Source organism: Calonectris borealis, chromosome 18 (assembly GCF_964195595.1).
Source record: "Calonectris borealis chromosome 18, bCalBor7.hap1.2, whole genome shotgun sequence".
Classification (NCBI taxonomy): domain Eukaryota; kingdom Metazoa; phylum Chordata; class Aves; order Procellariiformes; family Procellariidae; genus Calonectris; species Calonectris borealis.
This window is the reverse complement of record NC_134329.1, coordinates 5644858-5664791: the sequence shown is the minus strand read 5'-3', so window position 1 is coordinate 5664791 and position 19934 is coordinate 5644858. Positions and strand designations below refer to the sequence as shown.

The 19934-nt window shown below is 38.1% G+C and overlaps 1 protein-coding gene across 2 annotated transcripts in view; it reads right to left on the bottom strand.

The window, feature by feature from the left end:
- Positions 1 to 524: 524 nt before the first annotated feature.
- PITPNB (phosphatidylinositol transfer protein beta) overlaps positions 525 to 19934 on the bottom strand; it is a 34612-nt gene continuing 15202 nt past the window's right edge. Inside the window, exons 8-12 of one of the 2 annotated variants that reach the window (XM_075167485.1) lie at positions 12831 to 12908; positions 7462 to 7572; positions 5111 to 5233; positions 1845 to 1929; positions 525 to 949 (exon numbers count right to left, since the gene is read on the bottom strand). In XM_075167485.1, coding sequence (XP_075023586.1) covers positions 1882 to 1929; positions 5111 to 5233; positions 7462 to 7572; positions 12831 to 12908 — 360 coding nt within the window. In that variant the 3' untranslated portion in view covers positions 525 to 949; positions 1845 to 1881. The remainder of the gene's footprint in view (positions 950 to 1844; positions 1930 to 5110; positions 5234 to 7461; positions 7573 to 12830; positions 12909 to 19934) is intronic. The other variant, XM_075167484.1, reaches the window with a different exon arrangement.

Sequence of the window (19934 nt, the reverse complement as noted above, 5' to 3'; positions counted from 1 at the left end):
AGAGCTAAAATCACAATTATATTCCATTGCGCGATGTGTGTGAAATCAAGACCATTTGCATAGCTTCCAAAGTGAAACTCTGGAAGACAGCAATTTCGTTAACAGCAAGTATTACTTTAGGGAAGGGCTATCATCCCCCTTCACTTTCACTGCATGGCCTAAGATATATTTGAAATATTGTACAAGTATTGTCAGTATCTTTGTCTAAAAAGCCAGCTTCTGGAAAATTTCAAGTTGCAATATTTTATAAATCACAAGCCATGTTTCCTTAATCTTGCCAATTTTAATGAAGAAAAAACATTAGCATTTCAATGTACAAAAGTCCAATAAAACATGATTTTTTTTTCTTTTAAATCAGTGAATGGATAAAGTTTGGGTTAAACGTATTCAACAGTAAAAGTCTTCCAATTTCCACTAATAGAAATTTTTTTCTGATTTGACTATAGGATAATCCAGAAATAAATAGCTATAAATACATTCGTTGTTCCTATTTCAAAAATAATCACATAGGGAAGACACAAAACTGAAATTAACTTATTTGAATCTGTTTCATTATAATGAGATATGGGCAAGTTATAGCAGAGTGACTCAAGACAGGAAAAAAACAAGTAGGGAATAAATTGGTCCAGTATTGACATTCATGAAACATACCAGTTAGCATAATTCTGCAGTTAATTCATCCTTTAAATGACACTACTCAGTTGATTTTTATTTGCTTCAGGTATACATAATGAAAGCAGTTTCCTTTGACTCTTTGCTGAGGACAGGTATAGTACCCTGGAGACACTGTAACAACCCCCTCCAGTATGCATGTGCGTATATATAATTATATACAAATAATCATGCATCCACACACACATTTGTATATCAACACTGCATGTGACGGTTAAATCCATCATCATTCATCATTGGCAGCACTTGTTCCTCTGACTTGGCCTCGATTACGTAACTGTGGAGAAAGAAAATATACAACTAAGCATTAATAGTTTCTTCAGACAGTAAGTTCCAAATAGGCAGTTTTATTAATCTCCAAGAAAAATAGGGCAGGGCAGTCAAAACATCACCAGGACTGAGCAAGTCATACCGAAGCAATGCAGGACTTGTTAGGGAATCTCACTGGTGGACAGCAGCTCCAGCCTCTGAGGAGCCTCACACTAATCAGCAGGATTTTAAAACTGCTTTGGCTGGGGATCCCCTCTGCAGTATTAAAACAGTCACAGCGGGAAACACCAACATTAAAGTACTGAACACAAATACTCAAAAGCTTGCAACTCTTGGACAATCGGTTTCCCGCAGTAACAGTTTTAACACAATTTAGTATTTATAAGTATCTGCGTGGAACTGGATTTCAAGAACTTAACGTGCTTTGAAGATGACAGTCCACACCCTCCCTGAATTACGTGGACTGAGTCCACATATCACTTTGCTACTAAGTGCGTAGCAAAATGATGCTCACTGACTTTTCTGATTTGTGCCCAAAAGACTACTTGCAGGCTTCAGCGCTCAGTGCCAGCGCGGTGATGACAACAGGTCCGCGCTTTGGGTTTCTGTACTAGATAAGCACAAAGAACCAGGTTACGTGGCCAACGCCTCAGGCATTCTGCCACCGGACCGAGCTCCTGCCCAGCCTATTACAGTGCCCGTCTGTGGAGAAGGTCTCTTATGTACCCTGGACACCAAGGGTCATCTCCAACTGTTGATCACAACAAGGTTATCAAACAGGAGGGAGGTAAGGCCCAGAAGTGTTATCTGGTTATATGTCCATTTAGATGATTTCTGCCAGCAATTCCCATCCATCAGAACATCAATCACTTTTCTCCTTTTCCATCCAGCAGTTGACTTACACAGCTTGATTTGCCTCAGAACCTACAGAGAACTCCTCTAGACGTCAGCAGCCAAAGTGCCTCGAACGGAACCCTTCTTACGCATCTAAACGTAAAATAAAACTGTGAGCTACCACATAAAGAACCTATTGCGCTGTTGGTTAGTAAGAGAGAAGTAACGATCTACATGACCAGGACTACTTTTCCCTGGCCAGGACCAGAACCAGCCTCAGCCACCGCTGAGGTTTTTTGGGGACGGGGTATACAGAGTTTCTTTTGGGCGGGGAAGCAGCTGTAAATTATGCTGCTTAGATTTTTAACAGCTCGTGATACTTCAGCATGGAGCCACACTGCTCGAAATACCCAATGTAGCATTTCTACCCTCGCAAAGACATGAGGTAGATCGGTCACAGTGCTTTGGCAGGGTCGGATGCTTTTCTACTATGCACTGATTAGCTGACATGTATTTAATGAAGTACGGGTGCTCCTCATCTCCAGGAGGCAGATACATAAACCACTAAGTGAAAGATAAAGAAAAATAGTGAGAAAAGGATGGGCTGGGAGAGAGAAACTCTGGAAGAACACTGATGAGGATTCCGAGAGTAACAAAAAAGTAACAAAAGCAGAGATCCTGACTATAAAAATCGAGTTATGATGAAGAACAGGACCAATAAAGGAACCAAAATGTGCACAGAATCCGAAGAGAAAGATTAGCTCAAACCAGGAAGAAGAAAGGGTGTTAATGAGAAAGGAAAGAGCAACAGAAAGCAATGTATGTAAGAAAATGTAATGCTGCCAATATTATTAGGCTTGCTTTCTGCAGTTGTTTGTTCTTAAGCATCACAGAACTGCATAGTGCAACACTGTCAAAAAAGCCGACTATTTCTCTGCAGGGATGGAAGCGTGAAGATATTCTTGTCATATTAAGCACCGTATCACTAAGCGTTCACTTGCCAGTGGTCCTGGCCATAAAACAAATGTTTTGTGGTATACTTGGGATTTAATGAAAGTTACTGTTTAGCACAATGGATGAACTAGTTGAATATGAAACATAAAACCAAATTATTTGGGATAAAATTAGCATTCATATTTTATTTGGCAGTGACGTTTTTGCCTTTAGGTTATTCTCCAATAATGCACTTCACTACAAAAACCCTGAAATTGCATCATTTGTAGGTGTTTGTGGATACCCCTATTATAACAATTGAGAAAAAACAAAGTATTTCAGTTAGTAGGTCCCCGCTCCTCTCACATTTCACAATACACATAGAAAAGCTGTGTTAGTGTAACTAATCAATACATTTCTCTTGTGAAAAACTGACTTTTTCAACAAGTAATACGCTGATGCTAACATCTTACACAACAAGCTATTTGAAATAAAGTATTCGCATTGCTTTGCAAAACAAGAAAATAGTAAATAAATACATTTGATATTTAAGAACGAGGATAAATGTTATGCCCAACAACATGTGATCTGCTTTTTGCTTAAGGTAAGAACTAAAAAGCAGCAAATATTTTGCCAAAAGTACTTAAAATAAGTTAGTTACCAGTGAGAAATGTGAAACAGAACTTTCTCTACAAGACTAACACCCACAGTCCACAGAGACCCAAAAGGGAAATTTTCTCATGCACACAGGTGTGTCAAGTGCTGCTCACTCTCTCCAATACATGCCTTGTATGCACTCCTCACACTGCCACTAGTGTGGCACAAATTGGATGAAGTCTCTTTCATTCCAAATAAAGAACTATGGGTGTGCAAACGAGAACCCTTCTGACAGCAAATGAGAACCCTTCCAACAAAAATCAGTTATAGAGAGGAAAGTGGTTACTCTTTCCTCCTTCACAGACACCTAGGAATAGGTGGCTTTAGAAATAGGTTCTGGCACGAAGTAGAATTAAAAAAGAAATCCATGTGATTTGAGAGAATACCTGCCATAATTAAAAATATCCAAATGCCAATGAGAGAGCACAATGTTTGCAAGAGTGAAGCAGCATCATTCTTTTCCAAAGCATATTCCGGGAACTGCCAAAGCAAACAATCCCCTCAGCTTATTTGAAAAGAAAGTTTGGTTTTACCAGTTCAGAACATCTACCTACTAACATACAGAACAGTGAAGAAACTTCTTCCAAATCCAGAAAACATCTCTTCACAATGCAAGATGGCTCCACACAGTTCATAAAGTCCAAACGTGGAGAGCATAACAAGTGGGGATGGAGGAGTTGCAGCTAGTTTGGATACTAAAAGAAGAGATGTGGTGGGCACAAACCACAAAATGCACTTCAGAACCACTGTCAACAGTAGGTCTAAAGCACCAGGCAATCTGTTTAAAGACGTCTGGCAGCTGAAATGAGTTAAACCATGCAAAAAAGCGAGTTACAGCTGAAGATACTTCATGTCTTGAAAGAACCAAGACAATGGAAGGAAAGCTGACAAGCTGAATGGGTTTGGGGCATAAAGCAATTGGCAAAATCGGAAGGAAATAGAACTGCAAATCCAAAGACTGCAAAAACTTAAAAAACCAGCAGGATTTAAAATGAGAAAGGTTCACGCCAAAGGCCACGCTCTGGAAAGACACTACAGAAGGCGGCTTCCTGCCTAGCCTGTGATGTTCCTCTACCTCTTAAAGGAAAGAGAAAGTGCCCTACGGATGAGTTTCCTTCTAGACATCAGTTCAAAGACAGATCAGGCTATACGTATCTGGTCCTCACAGCCACTAAAGCATGAAAATTGACACCATCTCAAGCCTGTTAATTTTACTGATTTCCTTTCTGCAAGTAAAATTCTCAGTTTTGGTGTGCTAATCAGGATGAGCGGAAGAGCTGTTGTGTGACATATTCAAGCTTGCTTGAAGACATGTTTGAAGAGAAAAAGTAATCAGATCTAATTATGATTAGAAATGAAAGAAAGCAAGACACATGATGGAAAAGCAAGATGACAGCTCTGAATTCTAACTGACAAGTGGTAAAAAGGCACTGCATGGGACTTCATGCAATGGGTACGGTACCATAAATAAAGAGGTGGTCAGGGCAGACATTCTGGATTTAGTGACATCAGAAATATTTACCTTACAGCCACTTCCAGCTTGACACAACACAGTATGCAGAAGCTTGAAGTGCATGGGTCTGCACAGGAGAATCACTAAAGGGGCTGTAATGTTCATCAGCAATTGCCCAAACACACACAAGGGGATGGACACAACGCAACTTGCGTCAATTCCCGAACACATAAATAGTATAGCTACAGGTAGATAGCACACAAACATCAACCTTAAAAAAAGCATTCTTACCGCTTCCAGCTCCTTTTGGGTTTCATCCTCCATTCTCCTAATGTCTTCCATAGTCAGATCAATCCACTTGTCAATCCAACAGAACAACTGGCGATGAAAGTTGGTAAATATCCTTTTTTCTTGCTTTAAGAAGATAAACAAACATTAGCTAATAGGCTTAGATTTTGCCAAAGACTGGTGAAGTGATTGCAGCTGTTCAATTTGAAAAGTTATAATCTTTAGGTGCATGCTGTTTCACATTGCTACAGGTTCAGCCTTCTCACATTCCTCGATCCAATTTAAAGTCATCTCATTTCTCACATGCTTTAACATGGAAAAAGTTAACAAATTTCACTATAAAAAAAAAGTTTCAAGAAAGTTCAGCAATTCATGTTACTTGAAAATGTTGAAGAATCCTTTTAAAGTCTGTTCTATCTCCAAGATGGCATTAGACAGAATAAAGGTAGCATCACAACAGCTAGAATATTTAGCATGAACTGTATAAAAATCTATGACAGAACTGTCACAGGTTCTGTGCTCGCTATTAAAAAACAAGAACGGCCAATTCCTAAAGCCAGAATGAAGCAAAAAAGGGAAGTACGTCTGACTCCGAAGATGGCACGCTTGCGATTTGTACCAAATCAGCATCCCAGTAATATCTGACATGCAATTTCAAAGGTACAAAAACCTTAAGAGTATAAATATTCAAGCTAAGGATTCCACAGCTGTTTTGTTAAATCACACATATCTGTGTTCCGAATCGATTACAGTAAGAATATTTTCACTGTACCTCTGCTACTTAAATTGGTAGGTTTCACATTTCAAAATACCTGCCAGCCCCCAAACCCCCCTGTGTTATATTGAAGAACTGCAACTTGCCAGCTCAGTCCATCTCTAGTGCCCTGGAATCTCAACTTTTATAATGGTGACTTGGATGATGAAAGATGCATCATATAAAACATTCAATCTGCAAAATTACGAGTATTGCTTCTGACCACTCTGATAAAAGTAGTCACGTATATACAACACAGAAATCTATTTTACTACTAAAACTCAGACTTCTGCATGTTCTTCAGTTACCCAAGTTGCCACCGAAAGTTCACATCTTGTTCATCTGCTCCCAGATTTTGCATCGCTTAAGCCGCTGACTGTCCTCAAAAACAATGCTGGTTAAATCTAACATACGGTTCTTGACAGCTAGCAGACAGAGATAACTTCCTCTAAAGAATCAGCTTCAGGTAAAGCAAGGTTAAAAAAAAAAAAAAAGTCCTATCTTCAAATACTCCTCATTAGACCACAGAATCAGTCTTAACTCTTCTGCTCAGCTTATTCCCTAACAGTCTTCAGTTTGAAATGTGTGATGGGCAATTCCTTCCCAAAACCACCACCACATTAAAGAGAGTCTCCAATGTCTCCTTACCCTTACTTTGTACTGTGGCCATCACAAACTACCCTCCATCTCATTTTCAATTACTATTGTTTGAAGCTTTTCTCTTTTGCCGTCATATTTATTGAAATTCATAAGCATTTAATGCAGTTAGCTGTGTGGTCCACTCAGAGCTAAGAGTCCTGGCCACCACAATGAAAAAGGTCTGGCGTTGGTTGTCTGTGAGGGAACATCATGCCCAATTGCTACTGGGATATCATGTTTTGGTTAACTCACTGTTACAGCACATTTTCTCTGGGTTAGAGAGAAGTGGCATGATGGTCGAGATGAAACACTTTGCCTACACATAAGTTCACATTCTAAATATTTAGTCATACTTTAAAAAATATTTTACAATTCATATTCTGATGATACAGCAGTAACGAAATAAGACGCAAACAATTTGACAAAACAGCACAACTGCCAACTAAATCCTAGTGCACTGGATTCTACCTGGGTCATACCTGGTTTTGTAAGCATTCAATTAAAAAAATAATCAAATACTTTAGAATTAGCAGAAACACAAGAACAGTTTCATAAGAAAACTAGAACATAAAATACTAGAGAAACACCAGCATGTTTTATGCAACTTTCAACTTACGAGGAAAAAAAAAAACCACAAAAGAATTGAAGAATTCTCTTCCTGGCAAGTGTTGCTTACAAAAATCAAATGTTACACCTACATGACACACACTCTTTGCTTATACTGTTGCTTTTTTAACTTGGCAAGTTATTCTAGCACCACCGATGAAACAGCATTGCTAGAGCTCAAGACACAAATGGTTGTACTTGCTGAAGAAATAAACAGAAATTGCTTGGCTGTAAGCAACAGGCAGGTTCATCACTGTTTCTCCTCAAAAAAACCCATGTCAACACAGACCCACCCTGCCCACCTACCTCCAATCCCACCTCCCCAGCAACATCCCAGCAAGGGACAAGCACTTACCTTTTGTATAAAGTTTTCAACTTTGTTCTGCAGTCCCCACCATTTAAATTTGATAGTCACCAACTTGTAAGCACACATTTTAGGACACTCTTCATCAGTTGCTAGCTCTTTCTGTTTATGGATAATGGGAAGGAATTTTTAATTTTTTAAAAATTTACTTCAGTCAAATTAATTTAATATGATTATTAGGAAGTATAATTCTAAGTATTATATTATTATAATCATTATAATTATAATTATAGTAAATTAATGAAATTAAAATATTTTATTATAATTATAAAATATACTTCTAAATATTATGAAGAATTATAATAATACTTAGAATTCTAAGTATTAGTAAATACTTAGCACTGTAGTCTGAACATAGGGTAAAAGGGATTAACAAATAATCAGGTTAAATCTGTAAGACAATTCCATCCATGCTGCAAACATATACTATAAATCTTAGTCTTAACAGGGATTTCATTTTCATTATTTCCACCGTAATATACTTTCTGACATTTCAAAAGGACAATGAAGCTTGATTACAATAGCTAGCACCAAATTTTTTTTACTTTTGGGTCCACTGCGCAAAGGCAATTATAATCTGAGTTGCTCAGTACAATGGTGGAAAACACATGCACTAGAAAAGATTCAGATAACAAAAAGCACATAACCACCCCTCAAGTTTGCTTCTCACAAAAGCATAAAACTTAAGCTTATTGCAGTGCTGCTCCGCCCATCCAGACACTGGTATGCTCTCCCCTCTGCCTCTCTCCCTCACATCCCTCTCCTGCAGACAATGCCAGAAGGGTATGTCTTTACCCAGGAGTAGAGGTAATTTCTAGTTGTGGGGCATAATTTGCATATTCATTTTTGCATAATGAATTGCAGACCTTCTGACTGCTACTATGAGAAAAATAGGGAGAGAACTTCTTTATCATCAATGGCAACAGGTGCCCATAAGACCAACTAAAGCTCCACTTGAAAGACTGCTTGGAAGCAGCTCCAGCTCAAGGACTTTGTACAAAAGAAGGATTCCCAGAAGAATGAACTGAGGGAAATTCAGGAGACATCCACCACCATTTCCTGTAATTCCTAGGTTTCTGTCATAGTTCCTACATTCAAACAATTTTGAAGTACCTGTAACATCATACACAGTGATTTTCCTACAATTCATGCAGTCAAATTTATGTAATACAAAAGACCGTATCATGTTTTTAGTTTAACAGAGCATGTTAGGTTACTCCAAGCCTTGTAAAAGGAAGAAAAAACCAGGAAGAAAAAACCAGGAAGAAAAAACCAGGAAGAAAAAACCAAACAAACAAACCAAAAAGGAAGCCGATAGTTGCTTAAACAAACAAACAAACAAACAACAAAAAAAACACCCTCTGTGTGCTTGGCTTGAGTAATAAGCAATTACTATAAGAAGCCCACAGATTTTTGTTCTTTATATCTGCAACAAACTTCTAAGCAGAAATACTTCATGGCATTTTTAAGCTACATTTCTTTTAACCATGAAATGGACAACTCCTCTTGGCCATGCACATAGTAAAAAGATTTACTGCGAGATAAATCTAACGTATAAAAATCTGGGTGAATAATGCGTATTTATTTAACACAGAATTTTTATCATAAATACTCATCACCAGAGAGCACTTAAATGAAAACAAATTATCCTCAGAAGACTGATGTTCTATTCATGAGCAAGAAACAAAGTGCTGCTGTTGTTTGTGTTCCCAAACAGCACAAGTCTAGGTCCAGGCATTAGTAAAAGGACAGAACTAAATGGAACATACAAATTCAGTGCCGCCAGTTCCAGGCATTCAAAGTCCTCCTCCTCATTCTACAGCTGTTTTTAAAAAACAAACCAGTAACTCCCCACTTTCTTTGGGTCACGCAGGCCCAAACAGGCCATTCCTGCATTAGCCTCCTGCTTCCTTCCTGAGGAGGAAGGAATAACAAACATCTAAGGCAGGATGCACATTTTCAGCAGTTTACAAAAAAAATCCCTGTGACAATTTTACCCTGCTAGCAAGAATACTTAGCCCAGGTAGAAAGAGCATTACAATAATGGGAGTTTGAATACATGCCTCCCCCTCATCGTCATCTCAAAACACACAATATACTCATTTTTCCATGAGATTCCAGCTAATGCTTGGGCCCAGGACAAACCCGCAAGTCAGACCAAAGGTCTACTTGGCTCAGTATTTTGACAGCAGCCAACGGCAGAAACCTATGTAAAAATATAAAACCCAAAGAAGAAAATATTGATAATTCACTTAGAAACTATATCAATCTCCAGCTACTTATAAGCTCAGAAACAATATCAATCTCCAGCTACTTATAAGCTCAGAAACTTTCTGAAGCAGAACTATTTTCTGTCTTTGGACATACAAAGGGAAGGATTAAGACTGTGTAGATTGCAAAATCACAGCATTGCTGGGTTGGAAGGGACCTTCTCTGATCAACGGTGCAGGAGCCCTACTCAAGAGGGTCACCTACAGCAGGTTGCCAGGACTGTGTGCAGTCAGGTTTTGAATATCTCCATGGGTGGAGGCTCCACAACCTCTCCGGGCAACCTGTTCCAGTGTTTGACCACCCACACAGTAAAAAAAGTGTTTTCTGGTGTTCAGATGGAATTTCACATTATTTTTGTGTCTGTGCAGTTAGACTGTCACAGGATGAGCTTTCATCATGTTGAAAAGACAACACTAGGAACAGCTATGGCAGCACCAAATAGGTCAGTGGTATACATCGACTGCACCCTCAGCTCCCATTAAGACAAACTGAAGTACGTGGAGCACCCAAGAGGTAGCTTGGCAAGCTTTTCTTCTGGTAATGCAGCTTAATGGCAGTGAAGTGTCAGCTTCAGTAGCCCACTGAAGCTCTACTGAAACTTTTAACGGTCCTGTTACAGCTCCCTGTGTTGCCATATTGTTTCTCATCCTTTCACAAAAACCTGCTTCCCTATTTTTTTCTCTAGGTTAATTGCCACGCAGCATTAAAACCACTGTACCAGGACGTACAGAAGTAGAGGAGTGAATGGTCAGTGCTGCACAAACGTGCCCCTGAAACTACAGCCTCATTCCACAGTGGGACAAGAGATGCCTTAAGTCCTCAAATTCAGGTTGCTTGGATTTATGATCTCAGGCCAGCTGAGAACGAGCGTGGTACGATGTAGTGGGAAATGGGGACACTGCTCTGTCAGACATGGTGGTCAGTTATTTGACACTTAAGACACAGGTCAAGCTTCTGATAGCAGAAGGGTGGTATATCTTCTGCCTACTTTCTGCTTGCACAACCACGTTTTAGGATAGGAAGTTAGTGACCAAGAGCTTGCTGGTCCAATGCATTCTACTCTAATACCTGACGCTTATCTTGCTGCTTTGCAAAAACTAGTGATAAAATAACTAATGGTGACATCTAAACTAATGAACTAGAAGAAAATTCACACCTCTCAGAGCAAATCCTTCATATTGTATTTGCGCAGAAACATTCATGCTGTATTTAGAACTTTTTTGGGTAACGAAAGACAATGCTTTTACAAGAAAATTTAAGAAACTTGAGGCACCATTTGCAATACATTTAAAAAACCCTCAGCATTTACTTAAGCATAATTCATCACAGTACACGCTAAACATAAGAAGTAAAATTACGCTACTGTCAATTAAACAGTTAATTCACAGTAATGACAAAAGTGAAAAACTATACTCTAGTTGGTAACTAGGGGCCTATTCCTGACAGATTGCCTGTATATTCATTCTAGTATACAGCAGTTAGCTTCTCAATTTCTATGAGGTTATCTGGTGTAGCAGACAAAGTATATTTCCTTCTGGGATGGGCATATATACATGAATTTTGATGGCTGTCTGTGGAAGGACCTCTGTGACTGGGGCAGAGATGTGCTGGCAAGTTTTGTGTTGCTGCTCAGGTGTCGTTGGGTTCCATATGGTATATGCTGGTCCACAGGAAATTTGTTTCTGAATTTGAGTTGAGCAAGGTTCTGGAGGAAATGGAAGAGGACCTCAGGCAACAGACTACGAAAAGTTATTTCAAGAAAGGATCATCTTTATGTATGCAGCAACTGTTTAGGCTAAATTGTTAAGAAAAGTATACAGGCATTACAAAGGTATATATGGGTGACACATACATATTCTGACACTGACATATTCTGCACCAGTACTTACGCTGCCTACTAAGGAGTCAGTTCTCAAGCATGACTTTCCTGTAGTTGAATATGTTAGCAGAGCAAATTCATACTGCATGTGACTAAGTGCTAAGCTTTCACACTGCAGTCATATTGACAGCAATGTAAGAATAACTCAATAATGTGTTCGTGCAGAAAGGTAACACTAATATTGAAGAGCTTTCACAGAATGTAATATCTCACATTAAAACAGACTTAACCAGTAAGGACATCATGGAACTCTAGCACACTAAATTTTGGTCAGACCTGAGGGTGCAGGAGGAGATGATGTTAAGCAAGCAGTCTGCATAATGAACTTCAAACAAAATTTCCAGTACACAGGCCTGGGTAACTGCACCCCTGGTAAAAGGCCAGATGGTTCTACCTTGAAATAAAGCTTTGGTCAAGTCATCGTCCCGTGGTTACACAACGACTGTACTTATTAGAAAATTGGTAAATGACCAAAGAATGTGGAAAATTGATTTCCCAAACCAGATTTCCCCAACTCAGATTACATACGCCAGACTGAAAATTTCAAGAACATGCTAGATGCATCTGTGCATGCATGCACACACACATGCACAAATGCAAACAGGGTGTATTATCTCACTGAGGGAAAACATTTATGATGAAATACTGGAGGTTTTCATGTGCATTTTTTATACACTCCACGCAAGTGAAAAATACCTAGATATTCAATACGGAAAGGTGAAGACAGGCTTAGGTTTAGTTGCCACTATCTTCTGCTACTTTTTTGGTAATTCTAAATAAAACACATACACATATACTATATTTTACCCTGCTCTAAGAAACACACAGTTATAACCATTTAAATATAAGGAAGTTTCCAACTAATTTTTTGCATTTTAAGTCACCTCCAGTGGCTACCACAGCAGGCTGATGACTTCCATGGAATTCATCACGGTGTATATTCAGATGTCAATCTTGAGTAAGGGTAAAGTTCATCCGATTTAATTTGCATAGCTTTTTTTGGTTTTAGTAGTGATTTTAAACAAGTAGCAGACAGTACCTTCGCTTACTAACACATCTGGAATTTTAACTTAATACAAAAAAGAAAAGTAATATTGAATTTCTGCCCTGTTTTAAGACTAACTTTGCTAGTCCTAGTCTCTAAGGAACCGTGAACTATTTTTTTCTGCTGATAAAGACTTCATAAGGTTGTAACATCAGTTCTTAGTACCTTCCAATTTGGCCCCAAAGGTCCTCTCTTCGTCTTAACCGACTGGAATAACGCAGGGTCTTCATCAGCTTTGTAATCCTATAATATAAAAAAACCCTGAGAGTCAGAAAAAAAATTAGATTCAATATCCCATTGTATTAAGCTTCTGTTCAAGACTACCAAATTGATTCTCCTGAGTGGTCTGGAGCAGGATGGGTGGAGTTAGTTGACTTAAGTTTGTGTTGAATACTCCATCACACCCCGGCATTCACTGCATATCATCAGTGGTGCTCATTATCTGTTCATATTACGATAGCACGCCAGGGCTGCCTTCTAGGTCAGAATTTTCTTGTGCTATGCACTGTGCGACATAAGCATTATCCTATCGGTTTTGTAAACTTTTGAGGGGAAGAGAAAGCAGTAATACAGAAACTAGTGTGCAAACATTATCTAAACTGCAACATATGTCCACTCCTGAGAACGCAGAACAGAAAGGGAAGAAGGCATAAGTGAACTAACTTGCAAAATTAGAAACTGCATAATCTCAATCTGCGAAACACTCTACCAGGCTAAGCACAGAGAGGGCGCAAGGCAGCAGTTCGAATGGCACTGCTTTACAACAGACATCACTGGTTACCAAGTCATATACAGTGGGGAAAAAAGCAAGTATCAATAGAGTTGAAGGATGACAAATGCTTCCAACATATGGATTTACTTGATTTTACTGATGAGGGGTATGAAAATGATTATTAGATGAAGATGCTACTTGGGAAATTAGGAAAGGGTTAAAAACTCTGACCTCATTAACTGAAAATACGTAAGGTTTACACAATGTATGAAAAACATCACCCTAAGAATACCATTACACCCATGCAGTCAAGAGAACTGTAAAAGTTTAAGTTACTTTAAAGCAGAACAAACGCTTGGTGGGTGCTACAGAAAAGCCCAAGGAAGTTTAGCAGAGTTTAAGGTCTCATTTTTAAAAACAAATTTCAACGAGGACAAAATTCGCAGAACACAGAGTGAAAGAAATACCACCAGAAAAGTAGCTACTGGCATTCCCCCCCACTCCTGCATCAGAGAGTTGTCACAAGGGATCACGTTTGTGAACTGCTTCTAAGATGAATTAAAACTAAACCTTCACCTTTCTAATGCATCCCCCTATATTCAAAATTAAATACTAGCAGCAGCAAGATAGACGTAAACTAAAAAAAAGGGCTCTCTGAATATTAAAACTGAAATATCGATGTTTCTTCTGAGGCATACTGAAATCATCTAACTACATCTCTGCTGCAGAAGCAGTGTGTTTTGGAGAACTGGTTTCCCTAGACAACTGAGTTACAAAGTTCTTGCAGACAAGGCATGAACATAAGCACGTGTAAAATAAGCCCGAACACTGCAACATTACAGAGCAGGAATTGTCAGACGGAGTTATACACTCTCACCTAAAATTCTGTCTTAGTGGCCAGTAACAGACACTTCATGGAAGGATGCAAATAACCCAAGACAGAGCTGTCAATCCAAGCAGTGAACAGTTTGGTCTTCCCTATTCTGTGAGTTTTCTACTGGAAAGGATATAAACTCTTTGTTATAGAGGATCATATAACTGGGTGTTCCTCTCCCCTTTTATTCTTGGCCTCAGTTGCACCCTGTAGTAATTAGTGACTAATGAATTATGAACTGTGCAAAAGTATTTCCCTCTCTCATTGTTCTCTCATTGGTATTTATTCACCAGGAAGATCCCAAACAAACCTGGGAAAAACAATCCACACGAAAGAATTCCAACCATCTTTCCTCAGCCCTCCCAAAACAGCTCCATTTCCCTATTTTTTATGTTTAACTCATGTAACTTGGATTCAACAGATGGTACTACTGCATATACAATTGAGGAGCTACTATATTAATTAATTTTTTCAGCTGTCAGAAGTATTGAACTTCATGTGTAACACGCCAGTTTTCAAATCTAGATTCTTTCATTAGCACGGAGGAACGAGGGCTACTTCTAGACTGAAATTCCAACTCCACAGAGCAAGGCTATACAAATTAGTTATTAATGCTTTCATAACCATTCTGACATTTACAATGCACTTTTTGCAAGGTAGATGAAACTGGAAAATCCAGGAGGTCCTCTCGGAGGAATCTGATTTCACTTAGAGAAAATCAGCTGTTATTCTCTGGCACTTTCTTCTCCTCAATTTTTTTGCGTTGTTCCCATTTCTTTTAATGTATCTACCTACACTATGGATTAAAATAGGCTGAAGAAACCTTTTAATGGACTTTTTTCCAGTCATTCTGTAATTAATATATCTAGAAAGCATTAATAGGTATTCAGATAGACTTACATTTAAAGCATTCAAATATATACTTTAAGAATTAACCAATATTTCCTAGAAACATCTAAGCGAGTCAAAAGACATTAAATCACATTGCTAATCAATATGTTTTATGAACTTCCACAAAATAGCATTTTCTTCTATTTCTCCCTCTAAACTGAAACAATATGTTTATTTAAAGAACCCAAATAACAGCTAGCCAACTTTAGCAGGGTGCTCCCACAGGTGCCAAGATAATACTTTATCTACCTCACGGGGACAATTTGGGGAATCAGCACTGTACATTAACGTTTAAATTCACCAACACCTAGATGTAAGTCCACTCAAATTACTATAATTGCAGAAAGACTAATAGCAATATTTGTCATCTGAATTTTAGTAAAAACCCACTTACTTATGATTTTACTGGAATAAAGCACATGTCCTTTTTACAGACATGTAAAGAACAAATATATTCCTTCATGTATGATAGCTTCAGCATGCAGTATACAGCCCCAACTCTCAATTATTGCTGCATGTGAGCAATAGCACTGAGCAAGACAGCCTGCTGGCTTTGTTTGCAGTCTGTCTCCTCCAGGAAACCAAAGGGGGAGGTGAGCAGAGGGCACACAATTTACAGTGCTTGCCACCAGCTGTAGACTTCTCATCTCATTAGCTATTTCCAAATACTGTGGGTGAAGACAGCTGCAACCTACTCGAATCCTCAGGTCCTGCATATTCTGGAGGCTGAATGCAATACACATTTCCCCCCCCTCCCCCCCCAATCCTTGGGTGGAAAAAAAAAAAAAGGCATTTTTTTACAAGTAAATCACCTTTAAGAAATAGATGTAAATACTACAGCAGAATTTGTTATAGAAATATATTTAGTGTTTTAAATTACTGATTATGACTGCCTTTTAACAATTTCACTCAAACACTGCATGGAAGACACTGAGAAAAGGATCAAGCTATAGGAATGGATAAACAATTTTCCAATAAATGTTTTGTTCTAGATAACTAATTCCTGGCACGAGTATTGCTGCTGTTTTGGGGTAGCGATGTGCTAAACAGAACCACAAAATACAAGAGCTTCCATATTTTAGTGCCAGTTTTGTAAATAAAACCAGGTACTGCATTAGAGACAACCCTGAATTTCTTAGTTCATTGTCTGAATATCCTACCAAGGTAGAGCTCACATGCTCATACCACAGTGGTGCAGGGCATATGGATGTCCATACTATATACTTAATTTGCACTAGCGATACCCAGAGGATGCTGCCTGGCCTGCTGTCCCAGCTGTAAGCACAGTCTCGCAGCATTGTATGACAACACCATATTTAGGATGGTGTCATAGTTAAAGAGTATCTCCGTGCTTTCTTTAGAGGGAAAAAGAAGAAAGTGCAATAATTATAAAGAAATTGCTGTTATGCTTCCATGGATCACTACAGAGAACAACAGACCAAACCTAAAAGCAATAGAAGGACAACACCAAAATAAGCCCAACATATGTAATATACTGCGATACCAGGAAACCAGGAGAGAACATTATACAAAATATCTTATGACACTAAAATTCTGTGGTGCATCTGTATTTTGAATATTACATTAATTTTTGATACCTTTTTCTCTAGAATACATTAGAAGTGGAAAAGATACAGAAGACAGCAAGAATGATTAATTATGGAACCAATTCCTTTCAAATAACAAACAAAGTACACCATGAATCTTCAGCCTGGAAAAGACATGACTGAGAGGGATAAAATACAGAAATCTGTAGAACCAGAGAGGGAATACATGTAGCTAGGGGATGGAGCTAGTAGAAGCTGAAAACCATAACCAGATAAAATTGTCAGCAATCCAGAACAAAAATTTTAAATGACTTTCAACACAAGTACAAGCAGAATACTGCCAACTCCATCATTGGTCAATAATGATCAAGAAAGAAAGAAGGCACAGGCATCTTTTAGATGGGAGTGATTTTTTGAAAATCTTTAACTGAAGGAAAACTAATTCCCTTACGATAGGCAGTGTTTGGCTGAGCCCATGTGTTTGTGCTGCAACAGTTACATGTTTCTAGGCCATAAAACTTTTTTTCCAAACTGTTCACTAGAAGGACAGATAAGCTGCAGTTCTGACTCTTTACTAAAGCTACAGTAGTGCAATCTCATGAAGAGTAGGATGTAAGTTGGACTGTTTCTTTACAACGGCACACTCTGCAGAGATTTCTCTACATAACTGTCAAAGAGAAAGATTACACCAGATAACACAGCTCATCAGCACTGGATTTATCATGGAAAGTCCCAATATAGAGAATGCAGTGAACCACTTCGTTTTAACGACAACCATCTCAAATTAAGTGCAATTCATATCATTAAAACGGAAAAATAAAACACAATTTATTAGTCAATGCTATACTTTAGGAAAGGCAGTACAGGGAATTAGACCATTGTGAACAATTTTCTGACCCATGGAACAGTCTGGGCTGCAATAACATGTAGAGGCACCAAAATGCATAAAAAGATAGAAAGCAGAACATCTCTTCCCAAAGTGGAAAGATAATAATAATAGTAATAATACAGTATTGCAGAGATGGTGAAATTGTTTGTAATATTATTTATGTTTATACTGTTTATATTTTATTATTTATATACTTTTTATTTCACGATATTATATAAATATATTTATTATTTATATATCACAATTGTTATGTTTATACTATTTGTCATGCCTTCTGGTTCCAATTAGACAACACTGAATGTAATTGCTGCCTAACTAGCCCTTCCTACACCTGTTCCGCTTGGGAAGCAGGGGGAGCAAGCAGCAGAGTGGACGTTTTCACCTTCCCTAACATACAGTGTGGATGACTACTGAAAAAGCACACTGTTCTGGTCCAATCTGAAAACGTCAATGCCAGTAAGAAAAATCCACAGGAGGCTGGATGAATCACTCTGCATAAGATTATAAAGTGCACATATTTTGACTAGGTGACATTACTTGTAACTAGACTGTTTGTACTAGCTTATAAGAGCCAGGACAAAATCAGTTTCAAAGACCAAAACCCCTTCACTCTAAACTTGTCGTCAAAGTAACTGCCATCACTCTTTACAGTCCTGTAATATCCAGTAACTGGAACAGACAGGAAGAATCAACATACTTAGAAGAACCTTACATGGGACTAATACATGCCTCACAGCACCAGCAAGATAACCAGGTTTAAACACACACCAAAGATGAAATGCCTCAACTCGCTACAAGTTGCCGTAAGGCCTTGTCAAAAATCTGCAATAAAATGCTTCCAAGCATGCTTATAAATATAAAAATTTAACTGATCTACTTTCCTTTGTAAGCACTACAATGTGAAATCTACATAAAATATTAATTAAAAAAACCCAAAACTTAAGAAGTCAGCATACTTTCTTGAAGAAAGCTAAAAAAACTTCAGAAAACAAGGCTTTTTCTCCACCAGAAAGACAGCTTCTACATTCAGTATAATGCAGAAGTATAAATGGTCTTGCCACATGATTGAAGTGAAATATATTTGGCGATTTCTACATTTGCATTGCAACCTTCTTCCTGAAAAAATAAAATAAAAAAAGAAGCACAGCAAAAATACCAACAAACATCACCATTTCCAAGTAATAGACTGTTCATCCAAAATCCTCCAAAACTTTAATATTAAAAATCACATTCACTAACAAAACCTGTGGTATCTCGTACCATAAGTACTTCATACTTGTATGTTATGGTATATACCACACAAGCTTATAGAAACGCACTGTAGGATGCAAATTTTCAAATACACAATGATCAGAAAACTTGCTAAGGTAAGAACTTTGCTTGCCTATGCAATCTTTGTTTTGGCCTATTGGTATTTAAACTCACCTACATACACAACTTTGATCTGCCTGTTTTATGTCACGGAATTATTTGACTGGATACCATAGGGACACCCAAGTCCACACAATACGATGTTTGCCATCCTACCTCTCACTGCACAGGGACATAGGTAAAAAGCAACTGTGCTCTTGCATTTAGGACCCACATGTAAGTGGAAACACTTGGAAAAAATGTTATCTATGAGTAAAATGTAGGAGTGAGAACAAAAATTCAAAGAAAATTGATGAATCATGGTAAAGTTTTCTATACTAGAGACCATATACAGAAGCTTTGAACCAAGACCTTTCAGGGCTCAGTTAACCCCAATCCTGTGAAGGACAGAAAAAAAACCCTGTCTAGATTAAAGTCTAGATGGACAAGAGAACATTGTAGGAACTCTTCTCAATACACAAACCATACCAGCATGCAAGGAAGAAGACTGGACTAGAGCCAAAGTACAAATAAACAACAGTTCTTTGCAGAGTTTAAGGAAAATATCTCTGCAGCAAGAGCTTAACTCCTGACAGCAACAAGTCCTTCTTAGGAAGAAAACCAGGCAGCTGTTGGAACAAATATTACAGCTAAAAAACCCTGAAGCCCTCTTGAAAGCTGGACAGGCAAAACATCTTTATGCAGCAGCATAACAATATAGAGGAGCTAAAAAACATTTCGAAGAAATACACAAATATCGTTTCATAGGCAATTTCTGCTCAAAACCTCAATATAATATGCATGAATGCAACAAACTATTATAAAGAATTATTTAGATAGACTGAACCACATACAATAAAGTAATAATTGCAACAAACCCAGAATCTGGGTGCTGCTTTACAATTCTCATTCTCATTTAGAAGACCTGCTAAAAGTAGTAACAGTACTGCTGATAGCTCATAGTTCACTCTACCAAGTAGTATAAAACTTGAAAGCATATATACGG